The following is a 14,772-nucleotide window of genomic DNA, read 5'->3' as shown; positions in this document are numbered from 1 at the left end:
TGCATGCTCAGTAATCCAGGTACGAACATCACAGAAGGCTGAATCCGTTCATCTGGATACAATGGTTATTGACAGATACGTTTCATCACTCAACTAAGTGACCTCTTCAGTCTGAAGATGTCACACACTCTTGACATACTCTTCCTTCAGTATTACCCCTACCCCCATTTCTCCTCCCATTCGCACCATGGTAGAAGAGTTTGAACCCACCTCCGATGCTCCTGGCCTTACTCCCCTTCCACCTGGTCTCTTGCACACACAGTATATCTACCTTTCTTCTCTCCATCATATCAGCCAGCTCTCTCCCTTTACCAGTCATAGTGCCAACATTCAAAGTTCTGACTCTCACCTCCACACTCCTACCCTTCCTCCTCTCCTGCTGCCTCTGGACATGCCTTCCCCCTTCTCCTTCGCCCAACAGTAGCATAGTTTCCACCGGCACCCTGCTGGCCAACAGTACCAGTGGTGGTCGTTGGTAATCCGGGCCTCGACTGATTTGGTACGGAAATCTGATTTATGAGCCACATGTTTGCATGAATACATGGATGAGTTACTGCTTAAGTTTTTATTTTCTGTGCTGAATGAAACACCAGACAAATTAACAGGAGGTTGTGGAGTCCATATTATGGCCCAGCTGAAAAAGAATTAACAGTCATTTATATGTATTTCTATAATTTAATTATTTTTAATTCAAATTTTCTTAAAAAAAACCCAAACATACAAAACATAATGTTACAGGACTGGTTCTCAAAAAGAAGGGGGGGAGCAATTAATATAAAATGAGGCACAGCACTTAAATAAGAGACACAATATAGTGGAATTAAGTAATTATTGTAAACATGGATCCCATTCATTCCCAATGTCCCCAATTCAATCATTTGTCCACAGTTAGTACCCACTTAGGTCCAAATTATATTTAACTCCCAGAGATTCCAACGGTTTCTTCAGTTCTGCAGAAAAAGATGAAACCTTCCATCAATGTAGTGTCCTAATTCTTCCAGAGTCACGACCTCGGAGAACAGAGTTCCACATGGAAGTAGAACGAGGGTCATCCCTGACCCACTTCACCATGATGGCTTTCCTTGCCAGCATTAGAAGCGACTGAACCACCTCCTCATACTGGTTAAGAGAGTCAGGGACATGTCCAAGCAGACATAGAAGTGGGTTTGCTGACACCTGTTCACCTACTGCTGTGCTGATGTTGCACATACTGCCCTCCCGAATAACTGAATTTTACTGCATTCCCACAAGCAATGCAGTCTAGTCTCCACACGAGTTTTACATTTGGGACAATTTGGTGAAATCCCTGCTTTATACTTACTATAAATAAACGGTGATATATAGATATCACATAGGATACCATATTGTACTTCTTTATATCTATTGAGGTTGAAATTCTGGAAGGCAACCGCACAATCTCATCCCCAACTCTAACCCAACAAAACATCCTAGTGGTGTTCAAATGCATGCAGAGAAATGACTGTCTCCACCATGTGTTGTAAAATGTCAATTTAACCAAAAGTCAGTCACCAGAGGACAGAGCAGCCCTGTCAGTCACAGCCCTTCTCATTCCTCCCATGTCCAATGTCTTCTGCAGAAATATAAAACATATCCACCATTAAGCATCTCTGTGATGCTCTATTCACCATCTAGTACATCATCTGGATGGTGCTATCCATCATGTGAGACGGCTTCATTCTCTCCTCTCTTGCCATGCCGTCAACCCTGCACAACAAAACACACAATCACCTGTTCACACAATCCTCTCATCCATTTCTTCCTCTTTCTTTATTCTTCAATGATTTTTTTTTTTTTTTACAGCCTGGGTCTTATTTTTGTAGTTTTTTTCCCCCATCATTCACAGCAGTTATGATGTCATTTTACTCACCAGCTTCATTCAGTAGATGTTGGACATGGACCACCGCTGGACTCAGCTTTACAGCGGTGCCTTATGGGACAAGTGAACAAGAGGGTCAGACATGCTTTAACAAGTCCACTTTAACCCAGTTATCTAAACCAGGTATGTGGAAGTGAAGGTTAAAAGGTATGATGTGAGGTGTCCAATATGATCAGTGGTGGATGACACTGCTGATCTACTTCCTGGTTCAGCCTGCAGGAAGTAGCAGCCTGTACTTACCGTAGGTAGTAGTAACATCCATAAACTAGCTGGCCAGCGCCATAGAGAAGTCATAGATGATGGACAGTCATGGACAGAGGCTGACTGACACACTAGGGGGCGCTGTTGTTTAAAGACTCCTGTTCACTTGTCCCGCTGTAAAGCCGAGTCCAGCGGTGGTCCATGTCCAAAATCTGCTGAATGAAGCTGGGGAGTAAAATGACATCATAACTGATATGCATGATGGAAAACACCACGATAAGAAGACCCAGGTTGTAAAGACATGTCCTTTAACATACATGTAAAGAAAGGTAACTTTGCTGGCTTGTGTCCATCACACAGACATGCAGTTTGCACACCTATGGACGTTTCATCCATCTGAGTTGACGTGCGTTTGGCCCGTGGGGGGGAACCAGGGGAACAAGGAACAAGGGGAGAACATGTCAACTCCATACAGAAGGTCAGGGGTGGCACCCCCAGTCTTACACGCCATGTTTAACTCTTACCAGCTGTATATTTACTGGCTGCTTGGCGTTCTATGATGGACCTGGTGTGTTTGTGTGTGTGAGACTATTATTAACCACATAACATAGACGACACATCAAATAACAGACTGTCTTTTGTCACTGACTGGTTTTTACTTTGACAGAAACAATATTTTTATTAAACATACCTTTCTAAACAAAGGCAAGCAAAATCATCCCATCAGGAAGTAGAATGTTGCGCATTGAACAAGACCAACAATCTCACAACGATGACATCATCGCAGATGTTTTGTTGGCGAAAAGCTAAAATCTTGGGTGATAATAAATCAAGATTTTTCTTTCATATTCCTGCTGAACATGGAAACCTTTTTAAACACAATGCACCAGGCCACACCTAATCACCTCTCACACCTCCTCCTCACACACAGAACTGTGTGTAGTGTCGAAGGCAGTGGCTGCACTGCTAGTTGACAGTTGGAGGATGTGGTTCAAGGAGTCGAACGTCTTTAGATAAACTCCACTCCTGCATCTGTCACATGAAAGGAGCTGCTCCTGCTGGATGAAGAGGAGGAGGAGCAACAGTGAACTGTGAAGACCTGCCGTCTGCTGCCTGCTGTGGCGGCCATGTTGGATCCAGACTGTGCTGTGGAACAGCACAGTCTGTGGGTGACCAGTTGTTGCCATGGGCGACACAGAAATGGCTGGTCCATCCCTGAGGAGGAGGAATGCCTGCTGCTCCTCCTGATGACATGAGAGGAGGCCACAACAGAGATCCTGTAATCCCTACAAAGAGAATAGCACCGTTTGTTCAGGCAGGCAGACAGACAGACAGTCAGGCAGACAGGCAGACAGACATACAGACAGTCAGGTACCTGAGCAGTCTTGCTAGGAGCGCTGAACACTTGCTTAGCTTCTCTTCTTGTTTGGCCAGGCTCTCCCCGCCCCCACAGCGGTCCAACCAATAGAAGGCTGAGATGCTGTCAATGAGCAGCAGTGATACGCCTGGCCGGAAGCAGACAGAAGTTTCCAGGTAGTGCAGGGTGAGGAGCAGCTGAGAGGAGGAAGTACAGTGGACAACGAAGAGGCGAGACAGGCAGCAACGCAGAGCCTCCTCCACTGGACTGACAGCTCCCTCAGCTCTGGAGACAGAGAGACCTACAGATAGACAATGAGCGAGGAACAGAGAGAATGAGGATACACAGATAATGCAAAACTATTAACTGACTCACCAGTTACACAAGTGTGTGTGTGTGTGTGTGTGTGTGTGTGTGAGACCTCCTGAATTTTGGCTTTTTGTAATGATATGATTTAGGAATTCAAGTTGATTCAACTGTAGGTCTCTCTGGATAACAGTCTGAGAAGTGACTGACTCTTTTATCCTGAGGAGGGGGTCATAGGATGATTTACTGGATGAGATAAACATGATTTCTAATAAAGAAACACAGGATGAAGTCCCTAATCATTGTACAAGCGCTCACGGTGGTACACTTGCACCAACATCCATGAGCTCCCCGCCCACGTGCTGTTGAGCAAAACAAGCCCAAAGTCTGGGCCTTGACCTCCACACTGGAGATGTCACAGCTGTGTGTGTGTGTGTGTGTGTGTGTGTGTGTGTGTGTGTGTGTGTGTGTGTGTGTGTCAGACAGAATTAATGGTTTGCATGGGGAAAATTGGCTCCAATAAAGACTTTTTGTCAAATTTCCAACAGCAGTATGAAACTGTTAAAAATAAAAGTAAAAAGATTACATTACATGAGACTAGATACTTTATTATTGCCACGCAACGATGTTGGTGGTAACTGTTTTTGTGCGGCATGGTAGCTCAGTTCCAGTGCATAAAGAAAGAGGTCCGAGTAGCATAGTGGTCTATTCTATTGCCTACCAACACGGGGATCGCTGGTTCGAATCCCTGTGTTACCTCTGGCTTGGTCGGGCGTCCCTACAGACACAATTGGCCGTGTCTGCGGGTGGGAAGTTGGATGTGGGTATGTGTCCTGGTCACTGCACTAGCACCTCCTCTGGTCGGTTGGGGCACCTGTTCAAGGGGGAGGGGGAACTGGGGGGGATAGTGTGATCCTCGCATGTGCTACGTCCCCCTGGTGAAACTCCTCACTGTCAGGTGAAAAGAAGCGGCTGGTGACTCCACATGTATGGGAGGAGGCATGTGGTAGGCTGCAGCCCTCCCCGGATCAGCAGAGGAGGTGGAGCAGAGACCGGGACGGCCCGGAGGAGTGGGGTGATTGGCCAAGTACAATTGGGGAGAAAGGGGGGGGGCACAAAAACCCCCCAAAACAAAACAAAAAGAAAGAGAAAAACAAGCAGCACCATAAATCATTATGACAAACACAAAAAGGGAACATGAATGTGAGAATAAGTACAGTGACTGTATGGTATGTACAGTTCCGTCCCCAGCACATCAAGTAGCCCAATAGGCAGAAAGTACAATGATTGATGTACCAGTGCAAACCAGTCCAGTGTGAGTTCAGTCCAGTGTGAGTTCAGTCCAGTGAGTTCAGTCCAGTATGAGTTCGGTCCAGCGTGAGTTCAGTCTAGTGTGAGTTCAGTCTAGTGTGAGTTCAGTTTGGTGTTAGTTCGGTCCAGTGAGTTCAGTCCAGTATGAGTTCGGTCCAGCGTGAGTTCAGTCTAGTGTGAGTTCAGTCTAGTGTGAGTTCAGTCTAGTGTGAGTTCAGTTTGGTGTTAGTTCGGTCCGGTATGAGTTCGGTCCGGTGTGAGTTGAGTCCGGTATGAGTTCGGTCCGGTGTGAGTTGAGTCCGGTGTGAGTTGAGTGCGGTGTGAGTTGAGTGCGGTGTGAGTTCAATCCAATGCATTCAGGTCAGTATATGGGATACTGTAGCAAGGGATGTTAAGCGCTCTGACTGCTGCAGGAAAGAAGCTGTTTTTGAATCGAGTGGTTTTGATTAATATGGACCTGTAGCACCTTCCAGAGGAGAGAAGCTGGAAGAGGTGGTGGGCTAGGTGGGAGGGGTCAGTGATTATTTCAGCTGCCCGGTTGAAGGTGCACTTTATATCTAGGGAGTTGACTAGGGGAAAGTCACAACCAATTATGTTGGAGGCTTTAGTAACAACCCGCTCCAGTTCTGTCTTGGTGTGACAGTCTGAGTGCCACGCCAGACAGTGAGAGGTGCTGTGAGCACGCTCTCTATGATGGCTTTATACAAGTGAACCAAATGCTGTTTTTCTGACGTGATACTTCAGCTGCCTGAGGAAGTACGGTCATTTGCAGAGCATTTTTGATGATGTGGTGGGTGTGGATAGTCCATTTCAGAGTGTTACTGATGTAGGTGCCAAGGAATTTGAGGGAGTCTGTCAGGCTTATGGGTCGGTCAGAGATATGAACCAGGGTTTTGACATTTGTCCTCTTCCTGAGGTCTACAGCTACTTCCACTATTAAGCGGTATTGTGTAAGAGGTTGTTGTTGCTGCACCAATGTACAGCCTAATACCCCTCTTGGCAGTCCTGAGTCTCGTCATTGTGATGGTGAGCTGTAAAGTAGGTGGTGTAGATTGAGAAAATCAGAGGTGATAACACACAGCCTGGTGGTGCACGAGCACTGCGGGTCAGAGGGCATGATGTCCTGTTATTAACCTTGACAGATTGAATTCTGTCTCTGTCTCCAAGTAAGTCCAGTATCCAGTAACACAGAGCAGGGCTGATGTTCGTGTCGAGAAGCCTAGTGAAGAGTGTGAGAGGATGAATGGTGTTGAAAGCCAAGCTGAAGTCTATAACCAGGATGTGTGTGTAGGTGTTGGTTGATTCGAGGTGCTGCAGAGTGAAGTGAAGAGCCAGGTTTATACCACCCTCAACGGATCTATTAGTCCGATAACCAAACCGATATGGATCCATCCATCCATTAAACCGCTTATCCTGCTCTCAGGGTCACAGGGGTCCTGGAGCCTATCCCAGCAGTCATTGGGTGGCAGGCAGAGAGACACCCTGGACAAGCCGCCAGGCCATCACAGGGCGCATGCACACACACACACACACACACACACACACACACACACACACACACACACACACACACACACACACACACACACACACATTTATTCCTAGTGACAATTTGGTATGGTGACTCACCTGACTGTCACGTCTTTGGACTGTGGGATGAAACCGGAGCACCCGAAGGAAACCCACACAGACACGGGGAGAACATGCAAAATCCACATAGAGGATGACCCGGGACGACCCCCAAGGTTGGACTACTCCAGGGCTCGAACCCAGGACCTTCTTCCTGTGAGGCGACTGTGCTAACCACTGCGCCACCGTGCCGCCTGATATGGATCTATCAGAGGAACTATAAAGGACTTCAGGTAGGTAAGGACTAGGCGCTCAGACACTTTCAATGCCACTGAAGTGAGGGCAATGGGCCTGAAGTCATTGAAGCATGTTGTTTTGGCTAATTTAGGGACCGGGATGATGGCAGATTTTCTTAAAACACTGTGGGGCTGCACACTGTCATAAGGAGGTGTTGAAAATGTCAGAGAACATTGGGGCCAGCTGATCCGCACAGTGGCTAAGCATAGCTGGGAGAGTTGGTCTGGCCCTGCTGCTTTCCTTTTCAGTACCCGCCCTCGGCGTCACAAGTCAGCAGTCCTTCTGTGCACGTCTGTGTCAGGGGGCTGAGACACTTCCAGAGACCACTAGTGTGAAATGGATGTAAATGTTTCATGTGAAGACCCACCAGCCTCCAGTCGGTTCTCCAGGATGGTGACCAGACGCAACATGTCAAGACTGAAGTCTGTGTCCACAAACACAACTTCCACACACAGACCACCAACCTCCACCGGCAACACACATTGACACAGAAGGTGGTACAGCAACTCCGTCTTCCCTGGAAAACACACAGACACAGACACAGAGAGAGAGAGAGAGAGACAGAGACAGACAGACAGACACACAGTTTTAGCTTGTACAAGCACAATGTGGTGACGTGACTTTGTCACATAACAGCAAAGTCTCTTGAACTGTTTAAAAATGACTTAACTAAATGATTCTCACCTGTTCCCTCCAAACCCCTGAGCTCAACCACCTCACCTGGGAGAGAGGGGGAGAGAGAGAGGGGGGGGGGGGGGTGAGAGAGGGAGGGAGAGAGAGACAGAGAGAGACAGAGACAGAGAGAGGGGGGGGGGAGAGAGGAGGGAGAGAGAGAGAGAGGAGGGAGAGAGAGAGAGAAGCACTAACCAATCCACCTGTCATTCCATTCTCACAGTTGATCTCTTAACTGTCAGTTGCTAAACAGTTTGTGATGCAGGAAGTGAGAAGTGAGTGTGTGTTGGGGGAGGGGGTGTTCTCAAAGACAGACGGGTGAACAGATACCATGCCCCGGTCCTGCATCGTCTGAGAAGAGACGAGGTTCCATTTCGCTCAGACGTCGTCGACCATCCAGCCTTGACAACAACTGCAAGCCGTACAGGAAACCACATGAGCAACTGAGTTTACGGCTGTCAGTGGTTACAAAAGAGAGAAACCAACGACTCGTCTTCACAAAGCAAGACTAGAGTCAGTTAATCAAGTCCCCATCCTAGAGTCAGTTAGACAGTCCTCATCCTAGAGTCAGTTAGACTATACCCATCCTAGTCAGTTAGACTGTCCCCATCCTAGAGTTGGTTAGACAGTACCCGTCCTAGAGTCAGTTAGACAGTCCTCATCCTGGAGTCAGTTAGACTGTCCCCATCCTAGAGTCAGTTAGACAGTCCTCATCCTAGAGTCAGTTAGACAGTACCCGTCCTAGAGTCAGTTAGACTATCCCCATCCTAGTCAGTTAGACTGTCCCCATCCTAGAGTTGGTTAGACAGTACCCGTCCTAGAGTCAGTTAGACAGTCCTCATCCTAGAGTCAGTTAGACTGTCCCCATCCTAGAGTCAGTTAGACAGTCCTCATCCTAGAGTCAGTTATACAGTCCCTGACCTAGAGTCAGTTAGACAGTCCCCATCCTAGAGTCAGTTAGACTATCCTCATCCTAGAGTCAGTTAGACAGTCCTTGACCTACAGTCAGTTACAGTCCCCATCCTAGAGTCAGTTAAACTGTCCCTATCCTAACGTGTTAGACTGTCCCCATCCCAGTCAGTTAGACAGTCCTCATCCTAGAGTCAGTTAGACAGTACCCGTCCTAGAGTCAGTTAGACTATCCCCATCCTAGTCAGTTAGACTGTCCCCATCCTAGAGTTGGTTAGACAGTACCCGTCCTAGAGTCAGTTAGACAGTCCTCATCCTAGAGTCAGTTAGACTGTCCCCATCCTAGAGTCAGTTAGACAGTCCTCATCCTAGAGTCAGTTAGACAGTCCCTGACCTAGAGTCAGTTAGACAGTCCCCATCCTAGAGTCAGTTAGACTATCCTCATCCTAGAGTCAGTTAGACAGTCCTTGACCTACAGTCAGTTACAGTCCCCATCCTAGAGTCAGTTAAACTGTCCCTATCCTAACGTGTTAGACTGTCCCCATCCCAGTCAGTTACAGTCCTCATCCTAGAGTCAGTTAGACTGTCCCCATCCTAGAGTCAGTTAGACAGTCCTCATCCTAGAGTCAGTTAGACAGTACCCGTCCTAGAGTCAGTTAGACTATCCCCATCCTAGTCAGTTAGACTGTCCCTATCCTAGAGTTGGTTAGACAGTACCCGTCCTAGAGTCAGTTAGACAGTTCTCATTCTAGAGTCAGTTAGACTGTCCCCATCCTAGAGTCAGTTAGACAGTCCTCATCATAGAGTCAGTTAGACTATCCTCATCCTAGAGTCAGTTAGACAGTCTTTGACCTACAGTCAGTTACAGTCCCCATCCTAGAGTCAGTTAAACTGTCCCTATCCTAGCGTGTTAGACTGTCCCCATCCCAGTCAGTTAGACAGTCCTCATCCTAGAGTCAGTTAGACTATCCCCATCCTAGTCAGTTAGACTGTCCCCATCCTAGAGTTGGTTAGACAGTACCCATCCTAGAGTCAGTTAGACAGTCCTCATCCTGGAGTTGGTTAGACAGTACCCGTCCTAGAGTCAGTTAGACAGTCCTCATCCTGGAGTCAGTTAGACTATCCTCATCCTAGTCAGTTAGACTGTCCCCATCCTAGAGTTGGTTAGACAGTACCCGTCCTAGAGTCAGTTAGACAGTCCTCATCCTAGAGTCAGTTAGACAGTCCTCATCGGAGAATCAGTTAGACAGTCCCTGACCTAGAGTCAGTTAGACAGTCCCCACCCTAGAGTCAGTTAAACTGTCCCTATCCTAGCGTGTTAGACTGTCCCCATCCCAGTCAGTTAGACAGTCCTCATCCTAGAGTCAGTTAGACAGTCCTCATCCGAGAGTCAGTAAGCCAGTCCTCATCCGAGAGTCAGTTAGACAGTCCTCATCCGAGAGTCAGTTAGACTGTCCCCATCCTAGAGTCAGTTAGACTGTCCCCATCCTAGAGTCAGTAAGACTGTCCCCATCTTAGAGTCAGTAAGACTGTCCCCATCCTAGAGTCAGTAAGACTGTCCCCATCCTAGAGTCAGTCAGATGGTCCCCGTCCTATCACTCATTTTCTACGTATCATGTCAAGAAATGACTTACCAGGACCCAACAATGTCAACACTGTACTCACACACACCTGTAACTTGTTGTTTACTGTACCATACATGTTGTTTACTGCACTGTACCTTAGCTGTGTTGTGCATATATTATTTTCTACATTATTTGTATATTGTGTGTATATTTTCAGGTTTGTCTGTTCTTGTTTTCTTGTATATTAACTATGTTGTGTTTGTTTATTTGTACTATTTTATCATGCTAGGATGCCTAACAACGTTACGCAAAGTGACGGCCGTTGGAAACTAGCCTCTGAGCTGACTCTAGTACATTTTTTTCTTCAACCCCCCCCCCCCCCAATTGTATCTTGCAAATTACCCCCAGCTGTCCTGTTTGCTGCTCCACCACCTCTCTGCCGATCCAGGGAGCGCCCTGACCGACCAGAGGAGGCGCTAGTGCAGCGACCAGGACAAATACCTACATCCGACTTCCCACCCGCAGACATGGCCAGTTGTGTGTGTAGGGACGCCCGACCAAGCCGGAGGTAACACGGGGATTTGACGTGGTGATCCCGTGTTGGTAGGCAACGGAATAGGACCGCTACTACCCGGGCGCCCCACAATCTAGTACTTTTACACCCGTTCTCCTTTATTGATGAATGTAAACTGTCCCTTCCCAAATAAACATAAAGAAAGGGAAACGATTACGTCCCTGGTAACCACAATGTAAACTAGCAACGTGTATATCATGTTGTAATACGCAGTGTAAACTAGTAACGTGTATATCATGTTGTAATACGCAGTGTAAACTAGTAACGTGTATATCATGTTGTAATACGCAGTGTAAACTAGTAACGTGTATATCATGTTGTAATACGCAGTGTAAACTAGTAACGTGTATATCATGTTGTAATACGCAGTGTAAACTAGTAACGTGTATATCATGTTGTAATACGCAGTGTAAACTAGTAACGTGTATATCATGTTGTAATACGCAGTGTAAACTAGTAACGTGTATATCATGTTGTAATACGCAGTGTAAACTAGTAACGTGTATATTATGTTGTAATACGCAGTGTAAACTAGCAACGTGTATATTATGTTGTAATACGCAGTGTAAACTAGTAACGTGTATATCATGTTGTAATACGCAGTGTAAACTTGTAACGTGTATATCATGTTGTTAATACGCAGTGTAAACTAGTAACGTGTACATTATGTTGTAATACGCAGTGTAAACTTGTAATGTGTATATTATGTTGTAATACGCAGTGTAAACTAGTAGTGTATATTGTGTTGTAATACGTAGTGTAAACTAGTAGTGTATATTATGTTGTAATACGCTTGTAAACTAGTAATGTGTATATTATGTTGTAACATGCAGTGCAAACTAGTAATGTGTATATCATGTTGTAATACGTAGTGTAAACTAGTAGTGTATATTGTGTTGTAATACGTAGTGTAAACTAGTAGTGTATATTGTGTTGTAATACGTAGTGTAAACTAGTAGTGTATATTGTGTTGTAATACGTAGTGTAAACTAGTAGTGTATATTATGTTGTAATACGCGTGTAAACTAGTAATGTGTATATTATGTTGTAATACGCAGTGTAAACTAGTAGTGTATATTGTGTTGTAATACGTAGTGTAAACTAGTAGTGTATATTGTGTTGTAATACGTAGTGTAAACTAGTAGTGTATATTATGTTGTAATACGCGTGTAAACTAGTAATGTGTATATTATGTTGTAATACGCAGTGCACGGTTTATATTTACTCTATTGTCTACATGTAGCGTTACAACCCAGTCTCACAGCAGTTCTTGAAAGTCACAATGTAAAATCTATGGATTCGTGTACATGGCACGAATTTTCCCATTTTTTTGTGACACTCAACGCGACTTTCCAACTGATGTAATTCAACTGGAAGTCTAATATATATATTTTTAACCAACATCTATATTGATATTGTGCTCCTCATTTTTTGAGCACTTTAATCAACACCATTGATGGTTTCCAGAAAAAAAACAACCAAAAACTCTTATCTATCTATAGATATAGATATAAATCTCTCTCTCTCCTCTCTCTCTACATATACTATATACAGATATATATCTACATCTATATAGACATATATCTATCTATCTATCTATCTATAGATATAGATATAAATCTCTCTCTCTCTCTACATATACTATATACAGATATATATCTACATCTATATAGACATATATCTATCTATCTATCTATCTATCTATCTATCTATATATAAACATATATATATATATATATATATATATATATATATATATATATATATATATATATATATATATATATATATATATATATACATATATCTATCTACACCGGACAGGCTTCCCACCTGAACTACACCGAACAGGCTTCCACCTGAACTACACCAAACAGGCTTCCACCTGAAGTGCACCGAACAGGCTTCCACCTGAACTACACCAAACAGGCTTCCACCTGAACTACACCAACAGGCTTCCACCTGAACTACACCGAACAGCTTCCACCTGAAGTGCACCGAACAGGCTTCCACCTGAACTACACCAAACAGGCTTCCACCTGAACTACACCGAACAGGCTTCCACCTGAACTACACCGAACAGGCTTCCACCTGAAGTGCACCGAACAGGCTTCCACCTGAACTGCACCGAACAGGCTTCCACCTGAAGTGCACCGAACAGGCTTCCACCTGAACTGCACCGAACAGGCTTCCACCTGAACTACACCGAACAGGCTTCCACCTTAACTACACCGAACAGGCTTCCACCTGAACTACACCGAACAGGCTACCACCTGAACTGCACCGAACAGGCTTCACCTGAACTACACCGAACAGGCTTCCACCTGAACTGCACCGAACAGGCTTCCACCTGAACTACACCGAACAGACTTCCACCTGAACTGCACCGAACAGACTACCACCTGAACTGCACCGAACAGGCTTCCACCTGAACTACACCGAACAGACTACCACCTGAACTGCACCGAACAGGCTTCCACCTGAACTACACCGAACAGACTACCACCTGAACTACACCGAACAGGCTTCCACCTGAACTGCACCGAACAGACTACCACCTGAACTGCACCGAACAGGCTTCCACCTGAACTACACCGAACAGACTACCACCTGAACTGCACCGAACAGGCTTCCACCTGAACTGCACCGAACAGGCTTCCACCTGAACTGCACCGAACAGACTACCACCTGAACTGCACCGAACAGACTTCCACCTGAACTGCACCGAACAGGCTTCCACCTGAACTACACCGAACAGGCTTCCACCTGAACTACACCGAACAGGCTTCCACCTGAACTACACCGAACAGGCTTCCACCTGAACTGCACCGAACAGACTTCCACCTGAACTACACCGAACAGGCTTCCACCTGAACTGCACCGACAGGCTTCCACCTGAACTGCACCGAACAGACTACCACCTGAACTGCACCGAACAGGCTTCCACCTGAACTGCACCGAACAGGCTTCCACCTGAACTGCACCGAACAGACTTCCACCTGAACTGCACCGAACAGACTTCCACCTGAACTACACCGAACAGGCTTCCACCTGAACTACACCGAACAGGCTTCCACCTGAACTACACCGAACAGACTACCACCTGAACTGCACCGAACAGACTTCCACCTGAACTACACCGAACAGGCTTCCACCTGAACTACACCGAACAGACTTCCACCTGAACTACACCGAACAGACTTCCACCTGACTTTTCACGAACTGCCGCGAGACCCGGGTGGCCGAGACCGGCTCGGCTCGGCTCGGCTCGGCGAGACCGGCTCGGCTCGGCGGTGTACCGCGTGAGGATAGAAGCGCGTCAGATGTGTGCTGAGGTGTCCTGTGGCAGGACCCGTAACAGCAGTTGTGTGGGGCGCCGCCATGGCTCTGGGCGCCGCCATGGCTGTGGTCACCTGACTGTCGTCCGTACAATAAACCGCCAACTCACTGCTTTCAGCCAGAACCGCGTTAGCTCGGGCAGCAACACTAGATATCTAACATAATGTCCTATTCTAGCACACTGCCGCGGAAAGCCTTGGTTTGCTGGTTTGACCTCAGTGGATTTTAACCAAGAAGTGTTAAGTAACGTTTTGACCTGAGCAGCAGTTTCCCCCATCCCGGTCCAGCGGCAAACCCGGAACATACGCTGCTGCTGCTGCTGCTTCTTCTCCTGCCCCGTCTTCTTCTTCTTCGTCTTCTTCTCCTCCTTCCCCGCCTCGTCCGCCTTCTTCTTCCTCAGGTTCAGTGGCGGTTGGCAAACAACGATTCGCTGCATTACCGCCACCTAGTGGAATAGCGAGTGACCAGCATGACAGTGTACTAAAAAACCAAACCAACAAAACCTCGTCTTCTCAGCGAAATTAGTTATCTGCCAGGTTTCGGAGAGGCCTCCTGAAAGACTCCCAGAAGCTGCTGCACACCTCCTTCGGGAACTGCTACAACACCAGAAATGTCCCTGCAGCATCTGAAATGGCAATTCGCTCAGATTGTCTTTCTACTTCAGCGGGCCAGTTAATGACCGTGGACAGAAAGGCCAGCACGTCCGTCTGGTCCTTACAAAGCAAACTCAGCACAGTCACCATGCTGCTTGACGGACTTCTCGTCTCACATCGTC

General features: G+C 46.5%; 1 protein-coding gene across 2 annotated transcripts; it reads right to left on the bottom strand.

Moving 5' to 3' along the window:
* Positions 1-617: 617 nt before the first annotated feature.
* On the bottom strand, positions 618-14,361 carry xrcc2 (X-ray repair complementing defective repair in Chinese hamster cells 2). 2 transcript variants are annotated; one of them, XR_008812079.1, is made up of 8 exons: positions 14,254-14,361; positions 7,941-8,022; positions 7,623-7,658; positions 7,306-7,455; positions 3,474-3,756; positions 2,138-3,384; positions 1,889-1,948; positions 618-1,725 (listed from the first exon to the last, which is right to left on the bottom strand). XR_008812079.1 is itself a non-coding variant. In XM_056299496.1 (6 exons), the coding sequence occupies exons 1-6, from the start codon at positions 14,299-14,301 to the stop codon at positions 3,108-3,110; spliced, it is 876 nt and encodes a 291-aa protein (XP_056155471.1). In that variant the 5' UTR covers positions 14,302-14,361; the 3' UTR covers positions 1,920-3,107. The 2 variants fall into 2 exon arrangements, 1 of the variants encoding a protein (XP_056155471.1); XM_056299496.1 differs by lacking the exon at positions 618-1,725 and having other exon boundaries at positions 1,920-3,384.
* Between the last annotated feature and the right edge of the window lie 411 nt (positions 14,362-14,772).

Source organism: Lampris incognitus, chromosome 19 (assembly GCF_029633865.1).
Source record: "Lampris incognitus isolate fLamInc1 chromosome 19, fLamInc1.hap2, whole genome shotgun sequence".
NCBI lineage: Eukaryota > Metazoa > Chordata > Actinopteri > Lampriformes > Lampridae > Lampris > Lampris incognitus.
The sequence above is the reverse complement of the archived record's forward strand: the minus strand, read 5'-3'. Positions and strand labels throughout refer to the sequence as shown.

Coding starts and splice junctions, on each gene's coding strand:
- xrcc2 (XM_056299496.1), bottom strand. CDS start 14,301: ATGTTCCGGGTTTGCCGCTGGACCGGGATGGGGGAAACTGCTGCTCAG. Junction 7,659..7,940: donor CGATGCAGGACCGGGGCATG/GTATCTGTTCAC, acceptor CCTCTCTCCCAG/GTGAGGTGGTTGAGCTCAGG. Junction 7,456..7,622: donor CAGGGGTTTGGAGGGAACAG/GTGAGAATCATT, acceptor TGTGTTTTCCAG/GGAAGACGGAGTTGCTGTAC.